Source organism: Ovis canadensis, chromosome 23, assembly GCF_042477335.2.
Source record: "Ovis canadensis isolate MfBH-ARS-UI-01 breed Bighorn chromosome 23, ARS-UI_OviCan_v2, whole genome shotgun sequence".
NCBI classification, from domain to species: Eukaryota; Metazoa; Chordata; class Mammalia; order Artiodactyla; family Bovidae; genus Ovis; species Ovis canadensis.
Window position 1 is genome coordinate 21921064 of NC_091267.1, and position 18318 is coordinate 21939381.

General features: G+C 38.6%; 1 protein-coding gene across 2 annotated transcripts in view; it reads left to right on the forward strand.

Moving 5' to 3' along the window:
- Positions 1-17832, forward strand: part of TMX3 (thioredoxin related transmembrane protein 3) — a 39536-nt gene extending 21704 nt beyond the window's left edge. For both annotated transcript variants that reach the window (XM_069569172.1, XM_069569173.1), the window contains 7 exons: positions 1173-1271; positions 3321-3378; positions 3578-3631; positions 7012-7068; positions 11542-11671; positions 12864-12932; positions 14416-17832. In XM_069569172.1, the coding sequence (XP_069425273.1) occupies positions 1173-1271; positions 3321-3378; positions 3578-3631; positions 7012-7068; positions 11542-11671; positions 12864-12932; positions 14416-14676 (728 nt within the window). In that variant the 3' untranslated portion in view covers positions 14677-17832. The remainder of the gene's footprint in view (positions 1-1172; positions 1272-3320; positions 3379-3577; positions 3632-7011; positions 7069-11541; positions 11672-12863; positions 12933-14415) is intronic.
- The last annotated feature ends 486 nt before the right edge of the window (positions 17833-18318 follow it).

Sequence of the window (18318 nt, forward strand, 5' to 3'; positions counted from 1 at the left end):
ATTTGCCTTCTTTATAAATGAGCGCTATTTTAAAATATTCAGAATTCATTTTAAAAGGGTCTGACATTTGAGACACACAAAGAAGTGGAAGAAATAAGCCATCCTTCCACAGTGAAGCCTGCTTATCCTGCCTTTTCATTGTTGTTGATAATGTCAGGAGCATGGAGATGAAGCTCAGGGGGAGTGGTGTATTTCTTAATGAGTTTGTTTTATCACTTTCGTGTATAATCTTTAGAAAATTTGACCTGGAGTGGAGATTGTGGCTCAGTGTCCAACTTCTAGTTTTATGTGTACTCTCCTAAGTCATCAATCTGAATCCATAAATACTTTCAGGTTTGCACTATATTACTTATTTTAAAGGTGTGATAACTTGAAAATGTTCTGTTTAGCAAGTGACCAAAAAAGCACATCTTTGAGGAAGTCAATAAAATCCAGTCTTCCTGCAAATCCAATCCAGTCTTCTATCAGCCGCTGTTTCATGCAGTTGTGATCATTTTTCAGACTTATATTTCTAATCAGGACATAATTCTCTTGGATATTATATTTCCTGTCAGAGGAAGGATATGATATTAGAAAAGGGCTAAAATACTGTGTCTGACATTATATGTGATTTTGTTTTACTTAAGAAAAAGAATGTCATAAAATACAGAAGAGCAAAGAAATTAGAGTAGAATATTGTCCATAAGTACATCATCCAAGAATAATCATCAGCCCAGGGAAACGATTTAGTAGGAGTGTATATATATGCCTTCATTGTATCATTCTGTGAGTTTTCTTACATGCTTCATTTTTTGCAGTATTATAGTCATGTTGTATTATTTTGTCACCTGCTTTACGCCTTAATTATTGTAATTTTAAAAAATCTATAAATGGCCTTCCTCAATGTGTACTGTAATGATTTAAATTACTTCTTGTTTAGGGTATTTCAGTTATTTCCTGTATTTTTATTTATTTATCTTTTGCTATGTTAATGATGTGGTAATGATGAATTGTTTTGTGTAGTAATCCTTTTTTTACATTTGATTGTTTGCTTCAAATAGCTTTCTAAAAATGAAGTTTATGAATTTAAGATTATGGTCCTGTGTCAGGCATTTTATAAATATTGCTAGCTTAAACATTGTAAACATTTTAATGTCATATTTACACTCTAATTTATTAACTTTGTTTTAAAGAGTATGAAGATGGTGATCTGTCATCTTGGATCAACAGGGAGAGGTTTCAGAATTACCTTACGATGGACGGCTTCCTCTTATATGAACTTGGAGACACTGGTAACAGCATATGTACAACTCTCCATCACTCTACAAAGCTTTTCCTTAACTGATTACATAAATCTGTAGGAAATGAGTTTTTAATTTCTATTTGATAATATAATTCCTTCTTTCAGACCTGAATGCCAGTTCAACTTTATGAGAATATAGATGAATATTACCAAAGAACATACATGTGGAATAAAGATTAGCTAGAAAGGGTTCGTTAAAGAATCAATAGTGACAGGGAAAACAGAGCCTGGATAATAAGGAAATAAGAAAAAAATAACCACAAGAAACCTGTCCTCAGAAGACTGATTTTGTAATAGAATTTGGAATACAAGTTATTACAACCTTTGAAAGCACACTTCTACTTGTGCGGAAAATAAGGGTGTCAGGTTGGCATGGTTTCTTGAAGTTACATGCTCAAAAATGATAAGCAAAGCAAATATAAATATAGATGGCAAAAAGAAAGCTGTAAGAAACTAGCTGAATGGTCTCAAATAGATGTACTACAAAAATTATAGGAAGCCAATCACACAAGTGTTAGGAAGAAGTGCTTTGTTAATTTGTATTAATTTTCAACAAAATACTTATTTTCATCATGCGAGTTGTGTGAAGGAATGCAGTTTGAATGTATGAATTGTTAAATATTTACAATTATTGGGGCTTTCCTGATAGCTCAATTGGTAAAGAATCTGCCTGCAATGCAGGAGGCCCTGGTTCAACTCCTGGGCGGGAAGATCCACTGAAGAAGGGATAGGCTACCCTCTCTAGTATTCTTGGGCTTCCCTTGTGACTCAGCTGGTAAAGAATCTGCCTGCAGTTCAGGAGACCTAGGTTCTATCTCTAGGTTGAGAAGATCTCCCGGAGAAGGGAAAGGCTACCCACTCCATTATTCTGGCCTGGAGAATTCCATGGACTGTATAGTCCAGTTCAGTTCAGTCGCTCAGTCATGTCCAACTTCTTGTGACCCTATGAACCGCACACAGCACGCCAGGCCTCTCTGTCCATCACCAACTCCCCGAGGCCACCCAAACCTGTTTCCATCAAGTCGGTGATGCCATCCAACCATCTTATCCTCTGCTGTCCCCTTCTCCTCCTGCCCTCAATCTTTCCCATTATCAGGGTCTTTTCAGATGAGTCAGCTCTTCACATCAGGTGGCCAAAGTATTGGAGTTTCAGCTTCAACATCAGTCCTTCTGATGAATATCCAGGACTGATCTCCTTTAGGATGGACTGGTTGGATCTCCTTGCAGTCCAAGGGACTCTCGAGAGTCTTCCCCAACACCACAGTTAAAAAGCATCAATTCTTTGGCGCTTAGCTTTCTTTATAGTCGAACTCTCACATCCATAAATGACCACTGGAAAAACCATAGCCTTGACTAAACAGACCTTTATTGGCAAAGTAATGTCTCTACTTTTTAACACGCTTGTTAGGAGTAAGTGTCTTAATTTCCTGGCTGCAGTCACGATCTGCAGTGATTTTGGAGCCCAGAAAAATAAAGTCTGACACTGTTTTCACTGTTTCCCCATCTATTTCCCATGAAGTGATGGGACCAGATGCCATGATCTTAGTTTTCTGAATGTTGAGCTTTAAGCCAACTTTTTCACTCTCCACTTTCACTTTCATCAAGAGGCTCTTTAGTTCTTCACTTTCTGCCATAAGGGTGGTATCATCTGCATATCTGAGGTTATTGATATTTCTCCCGGCAATCTTGATTCCAGCTTGTGCTTCCTCCAGCCCAGCGTTTCTCATGATGTACTCTGCATATAAGTTAAATAAGTAGGGTGACAATATACAGCCTTGACATACTCTTTGTTGCAAAAAGTCAGACACAACTGAGCAACTTTCACTCACTATTTGATATTGGGGGTGGGAGGTAGGTTGGAATTTATCACTTGATGTTAAATAATTCAGGGTTTCACTCTGTTAAACATAATATGTTTAAAATAATTGGAATTGGATTTAGAAGCTGTATACTATTTTCCTGTTCGTAAGTACAGTAATAATTGGAAAGTTTGTATAATTAGGATTATTGAATTTAGATATGTCATTCTTCATTTCAGGAAAGCTTGTGGCTATCGCAGTAATTGATGAGAAAAATACATCAGTTGAACATACCAGGTATAGTGCCTTGAAATAGTTTTAAACTTCAGCTATCATCCAGTTCAGACTTTACATGGCCTTCAGATAAACTTGATATGGTATCTTACTTTTCCTGCAGTGTTAAACATTAGATAAAGCAGCAGATACTATAATTGAATAATTTTATTTTTTCAAGGTGACAAGATGGAATGTTCATGTGTTTTTTATTTTTTTACAGATTAAAATCAATTATTCAGGAAGTTGCTAGAGATTACAGAGACCAGTTTCACAGGTAGGTGTTTGCATTCTGGAAAGCTCCATTATCTTTGTTTCATTATGTTTTGTAATACAGTAAAGCAAAAGTAAGGAATATTCCATACTTTCAAAGATGAATCAAGGAGCTGAAATGAATTACAGCATGTTGCATTTCATTATGAATTATATGGAGTTGAAGTTTGTTGATATATGTCTTACAAGTTAGAAAAAAAAAGACCTTCTAATTTGAATCATACCTCCGTCTTGTTAGGATTTAGGTTAAGTGTGTAGTAAGAAAACATGCCCATATACAAGCATATATTTCAGAGGTGTTGCGGACTTGGCTCCAGACCACTGCAATACAGCAAGTCACACGAAATTTCTGTTTCCCTAGTACATATAAAAGTTATGTTTTGATATATACTGTGGTTTGTTAAGTGTGCAGCAGCACTGTGTCTGAAAAAATGTCCATACTTTAAAAATGCCAATCATCACCCGATCCTTCAGTGAGCTGTAATCTTTTTGCTGGTGGAAGGTTGCCCCCGTGTTGAAGGTTGCTGGCTGACCAGCCCAGGGTGGTCGAGATTAGGGTGGCCGTGGCTTTTTCTGAAAATAGAACAATAACATCTGCTTTATGGATCAACTCTTCCTTTCCTGAACAATTTCTCCATAGCATTGACAGCATTTTGCCCACAGTAGAACATCTTTCAGAATCTGAAGGGATCCTCTCAAACCCTGCTCCTTTGTCAGCTAAGTTTATGTAATATTCTGAGTCCTCTAAATGTTGTGATTTTAACAGTCTTCGTAACCTCTTCCCCAGGAGTAGATTCCTGGAACTGCTTTCTGTGCTCATCCATAAGAAGCAACTCCTCATCCACTCATATGTTATCACAGGATTGTAGCAGTTCAGGCTCCATTCCTAATCTAGTTTTCTGACTGTTCACTACATCTGTAGTCATTTCCTTCTCTGAAATCTTGAACGACTCAGAATCGTCCATGAGGGTTGGAATCTGCTTCTTCCAAAGTCCTCTTGGTGTTGATATTTGACCTCTCCCCATGAATCATGAATGCTCTCAGTGGCATCTAGGATTGTGACTCCCTGCCGGAGGTTTGCAGTTGACTCTGCCCAGACCCACCAGATCTGTCACTGTTTGTGGCAGCTGTGGCCTTAGGAAATGTGCTTCTTCCCTAATAAGACTTGAGAGTCAGAATGACTCCTTCATCCAGGGGCTGCAGAATGAGTGTTGTGTTAACGTTAGCAGGAGGGAACACAATATTCATCTCATTGTATCTCTCCATCAGAGCTCTTGGGGGACCCAAGTGCATTGTCAACAAGCAGATAGTTTGAAGGAATCTTTTTTTTTTTTTTTTCCTGAGCAGTAGGTCTCAACAGTAGGCCTTAAAATATTATTAAACCATGTTGTAAATAGATATGCTGCACCCAGACTACGTTGTCATAAAAAGGCAGGGTAGATTTAGCATAATTCTTAAAGACTTTTAATATTTTTAAAATGATTAATGAACATTGGTTTCAACTTAGAGTCACGAACTATGTTTGCCTCTAACAAGAGAGTCAGCCTGTCCTTTGAAGGTTTAAAAGCCAGGCATAGATGTCTCTTCTCTAGCTCCAAAAGTCCTAGATGGCGTCTTCTTCTGATAGAAGGTTGTTTCATCTACTCTGAGAATCTCTAGTTTAATGCAGCCACCTTCATTAATGATCTGAGCTGGATCTTCTGGATAGCTTGCTGTGGCTTCTACATCAGCTCTTATTGCCTTACCTTGCACTTCGCTGTTATGCAGAAGGCTTCTGTCCTTAAGTCTAATAAACCACCTTCTGCTGGCTTCAAATTTTCTTCCCAGCTTCCTCACCTCTCTCAGCCTCCATAGAACTGAAGAGAGTTAGGGCCTTGCTCTGGGTTAGGCTTTGGCTTAAGGAAATGTTGTAGCTGCTTTGATCTATCCAGAAACCTCAAAACTCTGCGTATCAGTAATAAAGCTGTTCTACTTGCTTGCCATTTGTGTATTCACTGGAATAGCACCTTTAATTTCCTTCAAGAACTTTCCCTTGGCATTCGCAACTTGGCTGACTATTTTGCTGTAGGAGGCCTAGCTTTCAGCCTATCTCAACCTTCAACTTCCCTCCCTTTCTGAACTGGATCTTTTATAGCTTTTGATTTAAAGTGAGAGACATGGGACTGTTTCACTTGAACATTCAGAGGCCATTGTAGGGTGATTACCCCGTCTGATTTCAACATTGTTGTGTCTCAGGGAACAGGGAGGCCAGAGGAGAGGGAGAGAGATGGGAGAATGGTTGGTTGTTGGAGAAGTCAGAACACACATTACATTTATTACTTAAATTGGAAGTCTTACATGGACACAGTTCATGGCACCCCCAAATCACAGCAGTAACATTACAGATCACTGCCCACGGATCATCAGAGCAGATATAAAAATAATGAAAAAATTTGCAATATTGAGAATTACGAAAAATGTAACACAAAATGAGCAAATACTGTTGGTAAAATAGCACTGATAGACTTACTCAACAGAGTTGCCAGAAACCTTCAATTTGTTAAGGGGGAAAAAAGAAAAAAAGCATACTATCTGGGAACTGCTGCTGCTGCTGCTAAGTCACTTCAGTCGTGTCTGACTCTGTGCGACCCCATAGATGGCAGCCCACCAGGCTCCCCCGTCCCTGGGATTCTCCAGGCAGGAACACTGGAATGGGTTGCCATTTCCTTCTCCAATGCATGAAAGTGAAAAGTGAAAGTGAAGTCACTCAGTCATGTCTGACTGTTAGTGACCCCATGGACTGCAGCCCACCAGGCTCCTCCATCCATGGGATTTTCCAGGCAAGAGTACTGGAGTGGGTCGCTGTTGCCTTCTCCAATCTGGGAACTACAGTAAAGCAAAGCCCAGTAAAATGAGATTGCCTGTTTAGTCATGCATTTGAGGTACAGTTCAGTGAGCAGCCACAAGTCAGATGCAGAAAGATGATGATTTGAACAAGAACTCAAAGAAAATGGAACCTAAAAAATAGGTGGTATTTTTCCTGTGTGCTAAGTCAGTTTGTTACTGTCATAAGACAGTCAGTGTAAATCTGTCACATTACTTGCTTATTATACCTTTTTAATGCTGAGTCTGTTAATGATGTGTCAGTTTTATATATATATATATTTCTCCCATTGCATAGTATGAAACAAAATAGAAATGTCTTAAAATTTGCTTGTTATATCGCGTTTGTATCTCCAAAGCCAGTAGAATTGACACATTTTAATATTTATTGTATATAACTTATATGTTATATGTTTACAGTATTTACATGCTTAGCAAACAATAAATTGAGTGCTTTGTATTTATTCTTGTTTTGTATTTAATATTGCTCTCTTTATCTCTCTTCTTTTTGGTTGTTGATAGGGATTTTCAGTTTGGCCATATGGATGGAAATGACTATATAAATACCTTGCTGATGGAGTAAGTAAAATGCTAAATGACTCAATGATTTTGCTACCAACTCTTCTTTGTTGTTTTGGCCACACTGTGTGGCTTACAGGATTTTAGTTCTGCGATCAATGTTTGAACGCATGCCCCCTGCAGTAGGAGTGTGGGGTCCTAACCATCAGACCACCAGGGCAGTCCTGACTATCAGCTTTTAGATTTCTGTTTTTCAAAGACAGGCAGAAGGACTAATAGCTGAAAGAAAGCAAACCTTTGTATATGTTAGTAAAGATACATTCCCACTAAATATTTTACTTTAGTATTTAAAATCTATATTTGAAACTTAATAAACTTTAAAATTCTCTATTCTAAAAATATACTCCCATTTTAATGTGGATAACATAGTATTTTGGAAAGAATATCATCATTCAAAAATTTGTAAACTTTGTAGTTTCTAATATGCACCTTAGTTCAGTTTTAATGAGTAAAACTTAATTAGAAAATTTTTAGCATTCAGGGATTAATTACTATTCTAAAAGAATTTATTTTAACAGACTTAACTTTATAGGAAAACTATGCAGTTTTAAAATAATACTGATTATGCTTATGGTATTAAGATATGATTTGTCACTTCAGAAAGTTGATATTAGAAACCATTTACCAAACCTATACCAAATTGATAAATTTCAAATGAAAGCCTGTTTGATTCAGTGGACATTTAGTGAGTATTTGCTGTATGTCACATGCTGTGTTTGGCACTGCACTGTTGATGCAAAAAAGTGAGTAGATTATGGAGTCCCCGTCTTCACATGTTTCCAGTTTGCTGGGTTAGACAGGATGATGGTTGCAGACTGTCTGAGAATGTGAGAGACGCCCGCTGCTGCCCTCATCCTGATGCACAGAAGGTGCAGGGGCTCAGAAAATGCTTGCCAGAGAAGGCAGTAATTAAGAGCAGTTCTAAGGAATGAGAAGGTAGCTGAATGAAGAATGCAGAGAGGTCATTTCAGGCAGGGAGCAATAGACAGACACACAAGTGTTTGGAAAATGGTTCTTAAAAAGAGCGCAGGTGTGAAAATGGGGAAATCCCTCTAGAGCCTAAAATTACAAAGTTCATTTCAGTTCAGGTGCTTGACTCTTTGGCCTCCATGGACTGCAGCACACCAGGCCTCCCTGTCCATCACCAGCTCCTGGAGCTTGCTCAAACTCATGTCCATTGAGTCGGTGATGCCATCCAACCATCTCATCCTCTGTCATCCCCTTCTCCTCCTGCCTTCAATCTTTCCCAGCATCAGGGTCTTTTCAAATGAGTCAGTTCTTTGCGTCAGGTGGCCAAAGTATTGGAGTTTCAGCATCAGTCCTTCCAAGGAAGATTCAGGATTGATGTCCTTTAGAATTGACTGGTTTGATCTTGCAGTCCAAGGGTCTTCTCCAACACCACAGTTCAAAAGCATCACTTCTTTGGTGCTCAGCTTTCCTTATGGTCCAACTCTCACATCCATGCATGACTACTGGAAAAACCATAGCTTTGACTTTTGTCAGTAAAGTGATGTGTCTCTGCTTTTTAATAGGCTGTCTAGGTTTGCCACAGCTTTTCTTCCAGGGAGCAAACGTCTTAATAATCTTAAAATTACAAAGTAAAGTAGCTTTGTTCATTTATAATCAATTCATTATCCTTATTCTAGTAAGAATTTGAGAGGGTTTACCAAAGATACAAAGTACCAGATTTAATACATAATGAAGAAATCAAGACAAAGGAAAATAAAATATCTATACAATTATTAAAGGTACTTATTTGAATTTTTAATACTCATACAAAGTATAAAAACATGGTTTACATATTTCCCATCACCTATAAAATGACTGTTGCGTATAGGAGTTTGGTTGACCTTGTGGAGATGTAAGAGAAATTGCTATGCTGCGTAATCTTATAAAGGGGGCACATTATAATGTGCTCAGTCATGTCCATTTCTTGGAGATCTCATGGATGGATGGTCGTTCACCACTCTCCTCTGTCCATGGGATTCTCCAGACAAGAACACTGGAGTGGGTGGTCATTTCTTCCTCCTGGGGATCTTCCCAACCCAGAGGTCAAACCTGTGTCTCCTGTATTGGCAAGTGGATTCTTTACCATGCGCCACCTGGGAAGCCCCATATTACAATAGAAATATGTTTTAGTAGGATTTTGTAATACTGCGTATAGTCAGGATTTCAATACAACCACTTTTCATAATGTTCTTGGAGGCAAGCCAGTAAAGTGATGCAGTAAAACATTGTGAGCAAGAGGCCAGAGCAGTTTGCGCCTGATAAACATCTCCTTGATTCTGGGTAATACTCAGAATTTCTAGAGATGGATGGACATTCCTTCAGGAGTATTATTTCTAATGTGAGTTATGTGATAGTAGAAGTTTTGCTACTGCTATGGTTAGAAGTTTGTACTTTTTTTTTTTTTTTTTTTGAGAGAAGAGAGAAAGCATATAATGATGGTTATGTAGTCATTGAAAGTCCTCAATGAGCACTTCTGTGACCAACACTGGACTGGGTGGTCAGCCTGTGTTTTCTGACTTTTACTCCAACTCAGTAAGGTGTAAGTACTATTATTCTTTCCATTTTATATAGATGAGGAAATTGAAATTTCTTAGAAGAAACTCAAGGAAGTTAACTAATAAGCCAAATGATGCCCAGCAAGTAAGTCAAAGAGACCCAGGCCGTGAATCCAGACCTCTCTAACTCCAAAAGCTCCTCACCACTGTACCATCAGTACTGACACATACGTTAGTGGAATTTAATCAGTATTTATGCCTAGAAGTTTTTAACTTAGGGCAAAATATATGATATTACATGATAGTTTAACACAGTAGCTTTGACTATGTTTTTTACTTTTTTTCCAAGGAAATAGGGTCCTCTCAGACCTTTGGAGTGTTAAATTATTTTGTATTAGGTGTCTGTGAGATAGGATGAGGGGTTATTTTTCGTTGATATTCGAACTGAATTGTCTCAGAAAATATTGTTTCTAGTTCAGCTGTGTATTTTAATTTCTTCATAATGTATATTTTTGTAGGAAGACCAGGTTCTTAATTCATTCCATAAAAATAGAACTTTGCTACTGATACAATATAATGATAATTGCTATAAGTCAGAAAGTTGTTTCCTGTTTTTGTGAACAAGAATGAAGCTAAGATTTTTTTTAAATTACACAGTTAATTATTGCCTAATAATACTGGATAATAAAGTACCCTAGTACCCATTGGTGTAAAACAGTAATCATTTGTTCTCTCTCGCTTGTCTGGGCTTCGCTAACCTTGTCTGGGCACAGTTCCACGTGGCTCCAGGCTGCCACTTAGGTCCAGGCCTCGCCTCCCTGTCATCCCCATACTTGGCAGGTAGATCCTCTGCTCGTGGCAATCATGGAGACACGCAAAGATGCGCACATTGTCTCCCTGGGAGCAGCATGTGGTGTGGGGAGGGGTCAAGGATTATTAAGCAAGAAAGCAGCCTCCTGGACTTGGTTACTCATGTGGTGATCATACAGGGCTGTGAATTGTTTCTACTGTAGAGTTGTGTGCTTTTGCATAATAGGAGACACACGAATAGCCATGAACTGATCCAAATAGACACATGACTGACCGTAACCTGATGCGTAGGTAGCGCACAGAATGAAGCCCCTTTCTATAATTGTGCAGAGTCCTATCCTTGAAGGGAAAAAGATAAAAATTATTTGAAGTAAATGACACATTAGTAATATTATGTTATGGTTTTTGTCTGCAAACTGAATTGACATCTAGTGTGTCTTTGGAACGCCCAGGAAGATGGGTGATTGTACTGTAGGGTGGTGGCAAGTTGAGAGGCTTTGGAATCATGTTTATTGAACCACTGTCCTGTACCAAGGATGTGCTGGATATTTAACTTGAATTTTCTCATTTAACTTTTACAAGAAAAGTCCCCCCTCTTTTCAGTTCAGTTCAGTTCAGTCACTCAGTCGTGTGTGACTCTTTGCAACCCCATGGACTGCAGCATGCCAGGCCTCCCTGTCCATCAACAACTCCCGGAGTTTACTCAAACTCCCCCACCTTTATTTACTTTTAAATGAAAAATATTAGCTTTAAGCGGCATTGTGGGAAAGCATCAGAGTGGACCACAGGGAGTGACTCTGGAGACAACATTTCAACTGAAGTGGGCTATGTGTGATTAACAGTGATGGTATTTAATATAGACTTGTGTAAGGAATTATACTGCCCAGAAATGGGCACTTCATACATACTTACTTTTATCTTTAGATTTAATCATGAATATTTAGCTGTCTGATATTGTATGCTAGCAATTCTCATAAATGTTAATTTAGCTATTTTTTAAATTGATGCATAATTTGAAATTATATAAACAGAGGGAAGGCAAAACCATTATAGCTCCCTTTTGTATTTTTAGTTATTTGGATTTAATTTAAACATCAGAATATTTGTTGTCTCTGTGTTTAACATGTATTTTGACTTCTCTGTTTTTTTTAATTTTCAGTGAATTGAAAGTCCCAACTGTGGTTGTACTGAATACTTCAAACCAACAGTACTTTTTACTAGATAGACAGATTAAGAATGCAGAAGACATGGTCCAGTTCATTAATAACATCTTGGATGGCACAGTATATGTGAGTTGTTCACTGTAATTTCAAAGGGGTGATGGGAGGACGTAGAGGAGAAATGAGTTCTTTTCCTCTGATTCTGAGATGATGATTCGGCCTCCCCTGGGTGGGGCAGACCTCTGTCCTCCCCATTTCTCTCTCACTGTAGGTGGAATCAGTTCCGCAGGCTGTCAGTGGCGAGGGCACTGATGGGCGGGACACTGTTAGGTGGGCATGTCCGGTTGTCATAGTGACCGGGACGTCCTTGACATTTAGAGTCAGAGTTGGGGCTCTGGAGGCTGAGAGGTCTGTGGGGGACAGAGCCGTCTGATCGTGAACTAAACAATTCTTATTATCTGGATTCACAAATACAGTTGAATAAAGTCACTTGGATTAGTTTTCTTTAAAAAACTGTGAATAAAGCCACAGTTTCTTTAAAAGATCAGGAAATGTATTTAGAACCAGCCTGAGTGGACTATTCCAAATAGAATTCTATAAAACATTTCTCAGAATGATGAATGGATAATCTAAACTTACTTTAAGAGAAAATATGAAACTTTTGTGCTTTCATGAAGCTTAATTATTTTGTGAGACTAGTTTCAGCTTTATACAAACTGTATTTGGAAGTTGGCTCACAGAGTAACAAGTATTTCTTCTTTGGGAACACTCTTAACCACATAGTAGGAGTTTTATGTTTGTAAAGGTAGCAGTTGTTCAAGTGAGGCTCACCTGTGTGAGTGAGAGCCCTTCGGTGTCAGTTGGTGAGATTCGGGGAGGGAACAGACTTCAGGGGGTGCTGAATACGGGAACTGGGTGGGTTTCTGTCAGGAACTGTGCCCCATCTGCCCTCCAGCCCTGTTTCCCTTTGGGTTTCATCACCAGGGAGGCTCTCCCTGTAGGACAGGAGAGATACCCAGTAGGACAGGAAAGATACTCTGCAGCAGCTCTGACCACGCTCAGCTAAACTCAGAAACGGGGCGGGCCTGCACCAGAGTGCTAGGGAGGACACGTTTTCAGAGGAGAGTCAGGCCGTGTTCATACAGGAGGACAGAAGCAAGGAGGGACGGAAAGACCAGGAAGGTTTACTCCACGACTCTCAGGTGCTCCGTGTAATCTTTTGTGGTCAACTCTTGACCTACTATCGTAAGAATGATTGCCTAACAGAAGAATGAAATGATAGCACTGAAATAACAGTTTGCTTCTTCCTGTTAACTTTAAGGCCCAAGGAGGTGACAGCATTTTGCAGAGATTGAAACGAATAGTATTTGATGCCAAATCTACTGTTGTGGTAAGTTGTGACAGTTTGTTTAGTGTCAGTGATAATTGAGAACATAGGGATATAAGTTTTGTCTAAGATATTAATAAAATATGGAGTTTCAAAGGATTTGATAAAAATACATCTTGCAAGATGAGATCTAGTACATATTTATGTTAAGAAAAGATACTGATCAAATGGAAATTAAGTTTCTCCAGTTGTTTTTTTCCTGTATGATTGGTGAGGCAACTGGAATTCAGTATCGCTTAACTTAAAGAGCATGACTTGGTGTTTTTCAGAGTTTCTGTCCTCTTCCTACTCTTCTTAGTCCTTGGATCTGAAACCCTCTTGCTGAGAAGTCTAGGAAATCTCTTATTATCCCAGCTTCAGCTGTCAGCTTGGCTGCAGAGTAGCCCTAAATTTGTTGAAGCCTTAAATGTAGTTCTCACTGTCTATTTTGAGCTACTCCATGTGTGTTTTCGTTCATTGTGGCCTAAAGCAACTAAAACCGAACTGATGTTCCACTGGTGGACGTAGCCGCTAATAATCCTGACCTACTCCTGCGCCATCCGTTTGTCGTGACCTTTCCATGGCTTGGGCCATGGTCACACGCCTGTGACTGGCCTCCACGTGGTTTGCTGCTCACTTCCTCCTGCCCTGTCTCCAAGTCCTCTCTGCACCTCTGCATATTAGTGTTACTGCAGTGATCAGCGCTGATCACTCTCCTCCCCTTTGCCAGTGACTCATGTCACCGTCATCTGTCCGTCTCACATTTTCTCCTTGGTCTGAGCCCACAGTGGACCCCGGCCTGCCTTGTTCTTACTCACAGCACCTTGACTCTGTGGTGCCGTTTTCCATTATCTCACTCCCAAGTGACCCTGCTCTGCTTTGAATTTGTCTGTTCAGTTCTTGAGTTACAGTCACAATCTATAGACTATAGGATAATTGAAAAACTCGGTCACGTTGCTTTTACTTTTCTGGGATCTGAGGGAAATTACTAAGTTAATTTTAGTAATTTCTAATCAGACAAGTAAAAAATGTTATGTGAATAGAGTCTTACCTACCTTATGGTAAATAATCAGCCTTCTCAAGCCAGGATACGGCTGTGAAGCTGTTGGCACATAACAGCCACCTCAAAGAGCTTTGTGATTAATGTGAGGAAACAACTGTCATTTGAAAAGGGAATGGATTGGTGTCTACCTGAGACTATCCGCAGCGTTGTTAATCGGCCATCCTCCAATACAAAATAAAAAGTTTCAATTAAAAAAAAAAAGATAATGGAGGATTTGATGCCCCTTTTTGCTGCCGATAGCTTGGCTCCACATACTCACATACACGGATATAAAATGTCTAAAGTGTCTTTCACGGGGCAGTTACTGCAGAAAAACCGACATTGATTCATTGGAACCGAAGGCAGGCTGGCGGGCTGTAGGAGGAGGAACTCTGTAGCGGCTTTCAGGTTCCTCGCCGGTTTCCTATCAGGCGGTGTTTCAGGGGCCTCCTTGTTTCTCCACAGTCCATATTCAGGAGCTCCCCGCTGATGGGCTGCTTCCTCTTCGGCCTGCCCCTGGGCGTCATCAGCATCATGTGCTATGGCATCTGCACGGCCGACGCGGACGGAGGCTACATAGAGGAGCGGTACGAAGTGTCCAAGAGCGAGCCGGACGACAGCCCGGAGTCGGAGGAGAGCCAGGAGCCCCCGCAGCCCTGGGGCGGGGCGTCTCCCCTGCCCGCCCCGCAGGAGCCCAAAGACGTGCTAGAGAAGAAGAAGGATTGAGCCTCGACTCAGACTGTTCGATAGGATTTCACATTATTAAAAGAGTCTATTTATTGAATTTAGACACTTAATCATGACCTTTCCAGAAGAGAACGTGTTATTTGTATTTTGCTAACATCAACTGCATGGGTTATAAAATAGTTCTTCCACAAACGGGGAGATGTTTGGAGCAAAGAGATGGAAAGTTTGTCCAAAACACTCCGTCAGTTTGCCTTGTAGATGTTGTACTACCAGACCAGTTCTATTTGCATGTTTCTCTATCTGAATATTCTGTGACAGAATTAAGATTCTTGGGCAGAATATTTAAATTGGCCAGTCAGGTAGAAGAGACCTGTGTGATAGAGAAAAATAACACCTCCACCTCCCACCATGCATTCTCCTCTGTTTTGGATAAGATTTATATGGACAAAATTAAGTCTTTGAAATTTAGGCACTTTAAAGAGAACTAGTAACTTTTTCCAAGGATCAAATTAAGATTATGAGATAAAACAATTTGGTTTTATATAGCATAGTGATTTTATTTTGTTATTATTTTTAAAGGAGAGGAACTGTTACTTTTTACCTTTATACTCAGTTGCATTATAAAACTTTCATAGGGGCCTATATTGTGGGCCCATATTGTCTTACTTTTAATCTTCACCACATAAACAGGATTTACTTGGATCAGTGATTTCAGATGATGGCTGGGACACTGAGTCAATGTCTCAGCCAACACTGCGGGAAGGGCGGGGCTCTCTGTTACTCCTGCCTCCCCTGCTTTAGCAGAACAGCCTACTCTTGTTTATCTGTTTTATATATTGGATTTCATCTAAAATTTTTCTCTGATAAAAAGCTCCTGCTGCTTTTTAAAAAGTAATATATATCATTTTTATGTTTATGGTTTAGTAACTTTATGGTAACTTATGATCTAATGTGTGTGTGGGTGGGTGTGTATATGTATATACACATACATATACACATATAGAATTTACTGACATCTGTTATGCTATGGGTGTGTCTGTTCCTAATGAGTGACATAATCAGCCTATGAAGAAAATTCACGTCCAGTGATTAAAGAGATCTGCCAGTTGCTTTCTCCATCCTCCCAGGTGTTACCCATTTCAGCGTGTGACCCTTCATCTCTCCATAAAGGAATAACATAGGAATTCTATCCTAAGTAATGTGCAAAATTGGTATTTTTTTTAAATAATAGTATGGTATGTTTATCATAGATTAGCTTATTTTTGAGACCTTTATTTTTGAACTAAGTTTAGGATTTTTATTAAGTGACTGTAATTTGAGTGGTTACTCATTGAATTATTAAACATTTTAAAATGTTTCATCACGTTAAAAGTATGTAATTTGTGGTCCTGATACTGAAGCTGTTCAGGGCTGTAGTCCCCAGGGCAGCCTGGGGTTATCTCTGATGCCATGCTGATCACCACTAACCTGAAGCTCTTGTGTCTTAAGTCCTAAGGAGTCACTAGTAATTTGTTTTCTTGTACCCTTTTAGTATACAATAATTATTCTTAAATTTGGTACTTCATCATTATCATTTTTATAAAGGAAGCACATAGGCAGTCACAGGAAATTGCAGGAAACACTAGAATGAAATGGTATTCTTAAATGGAAATTGAATATAAATACTGTTAATTTAACAAGGAAATTTCTCTCTAACGAGTAACAAGTGAGTCTTTTGGAAAATAGGTATTAATGTTGGCAGTGGTCAGGCTTATTTTGTTTTGTCGCTGTGAAAGTCTTAGTTAAACACAGATCCTCGGGCTCAGCCTGTCAGGAAAGTTACAGCTTAGTTACTACCAGCGACACGAGGAGTTTGTGAGAATGGCATGGCTTTTTTCTTCATGTTTATCACTGTCAGCTCTGTCATCTGCATGGTTTTGTCTTTTGTCAAGCACACCTATAAATTAAACAGCAAAACAGGTAAAAGAAAAAGAGCAAAGCTTAGTATGTATCAACACAGTTCAGCGATCTTTGTATCCTGAGATTTTTCTCATCTATTAAAGCCTTAGTTCTTTGTTACTTTTTTCACAACTCTGTACAGTTGCCTCATATTCTGTTTGTGTTTTCAAAATGTGATGTTGGGGAAACAAATAGTATAGGTGGTTTGTAAGTGATTTTTTAAAAAAATTTTGCTTTTTAGTTGTTTCTAAGATAACTGTCACAGTATCTTCACAAAACAAATTGAAAATTTTTGCTCACTAGTATGGTTTTCCCGTTAGTGTGATAGCAGGGTTTACTAGGAATGCTGTTTTCATTTTAGGAACATTTCTTCAAAATAAAGGTAGGTTTTTTAATGAATCTTGTAGAACATAGATACACTGAACATCCTAGTTCAGTGACGAATCTTACTGTGATCATGTCAGTAGGGGGAATATCCTTTAGTAAGCTGGACTTCTGCCTTCAGTTGCAATAAAGTTCTCTAACTTCTGAAATCCAGGATCCTAGATGCTTGCTGTTGCTTAATCCGGTGCTCACAGTTTTTAAAGATGTTTCAGCGAGAGAGTGTTTTTATCAGCAGCGCACTTCATTATAGCTGGCAGTCCTTTTTGCTTCATTGTATGCATTAATATTTCTGAAACTGCCATCTGAAATCTAGGTGGATTAGACCGGGATTTCCATTTTCTTCTTCACACGTGTTCTCTCTGGTGTCTGAAGTAGATAGAAATAACATGAAGAGTCAGATGTCTAGAGGCTGAGTCCGGACGGGTCTGTATGAATAGTAAACCAATTAGTTATACTGTTTTTATTTAGCGGATATTTGTTCTTACTGTTTCTTGTGTTTTGTTTCAGGGATGCTTTTGATTTTTAAAAAAAGTAAATATTTTCATCATCACTTCATATGATATGGAGGTAGGGCAGGGAAAAATCACTCAGCTATTCTTATTACACAGAGGTTGTTGTTCAGACAAACTGATAATTAAGACTATCAGTTCATTGGTGGGATTAGGTTTGCCATTTTATTTTTATAAATATATATTTTTTCTGAATGTGTCTGAGTCCAAGAGTGGGCAGAAAATAATTTTCTACTTTGGACTAATCTATAAAGGTTTTTGAAAGTCTGTATTATTAATACTAACTTGTTGAATTCATGATCTGCTGCCTTAAGGCACCAATTGTAAACCTTCGTTTTTCTAAATAAATTAATTGAAAACGTAACCATTTTATTTTTACTATTTATCTTTTGGTTGTCTGGGATGTAAATTTTTCTCTGTGCAAGCAAAAAGGGCAGTTGAGACTCATCTTCCATAAAGTAATTTTTTCCCTCTTTTTAATTGTAAGTTTGTAATTATAGAAACATAGTTTTTTAAAATTTAAACAAATTTGATAGAGATCAGGTTGTAATGAATTCTTTCATATAGAAGATGAAAAATCTGATATTCATGAGTTTGATATATTTTGTATTTGTAAAACCTGATCATATTAAGTATTAATTGCAGAGTTTAAAGCTAGAATAATTGGATTTGAGTCCTTGATCCAACTGCTAAATTGTAGTCTTAGATCTAGCAATCTAGCACCTCACTCTCACTGTGAATAAAGTGGAAATCTAGAGCCTCAAGGTTTCTTCTCTAAAGTAGCATCAAATGGAGAGAGTATTATTGAAAAAACAGAACTTTATTTTGATCATGTATTTTTCACACTGGA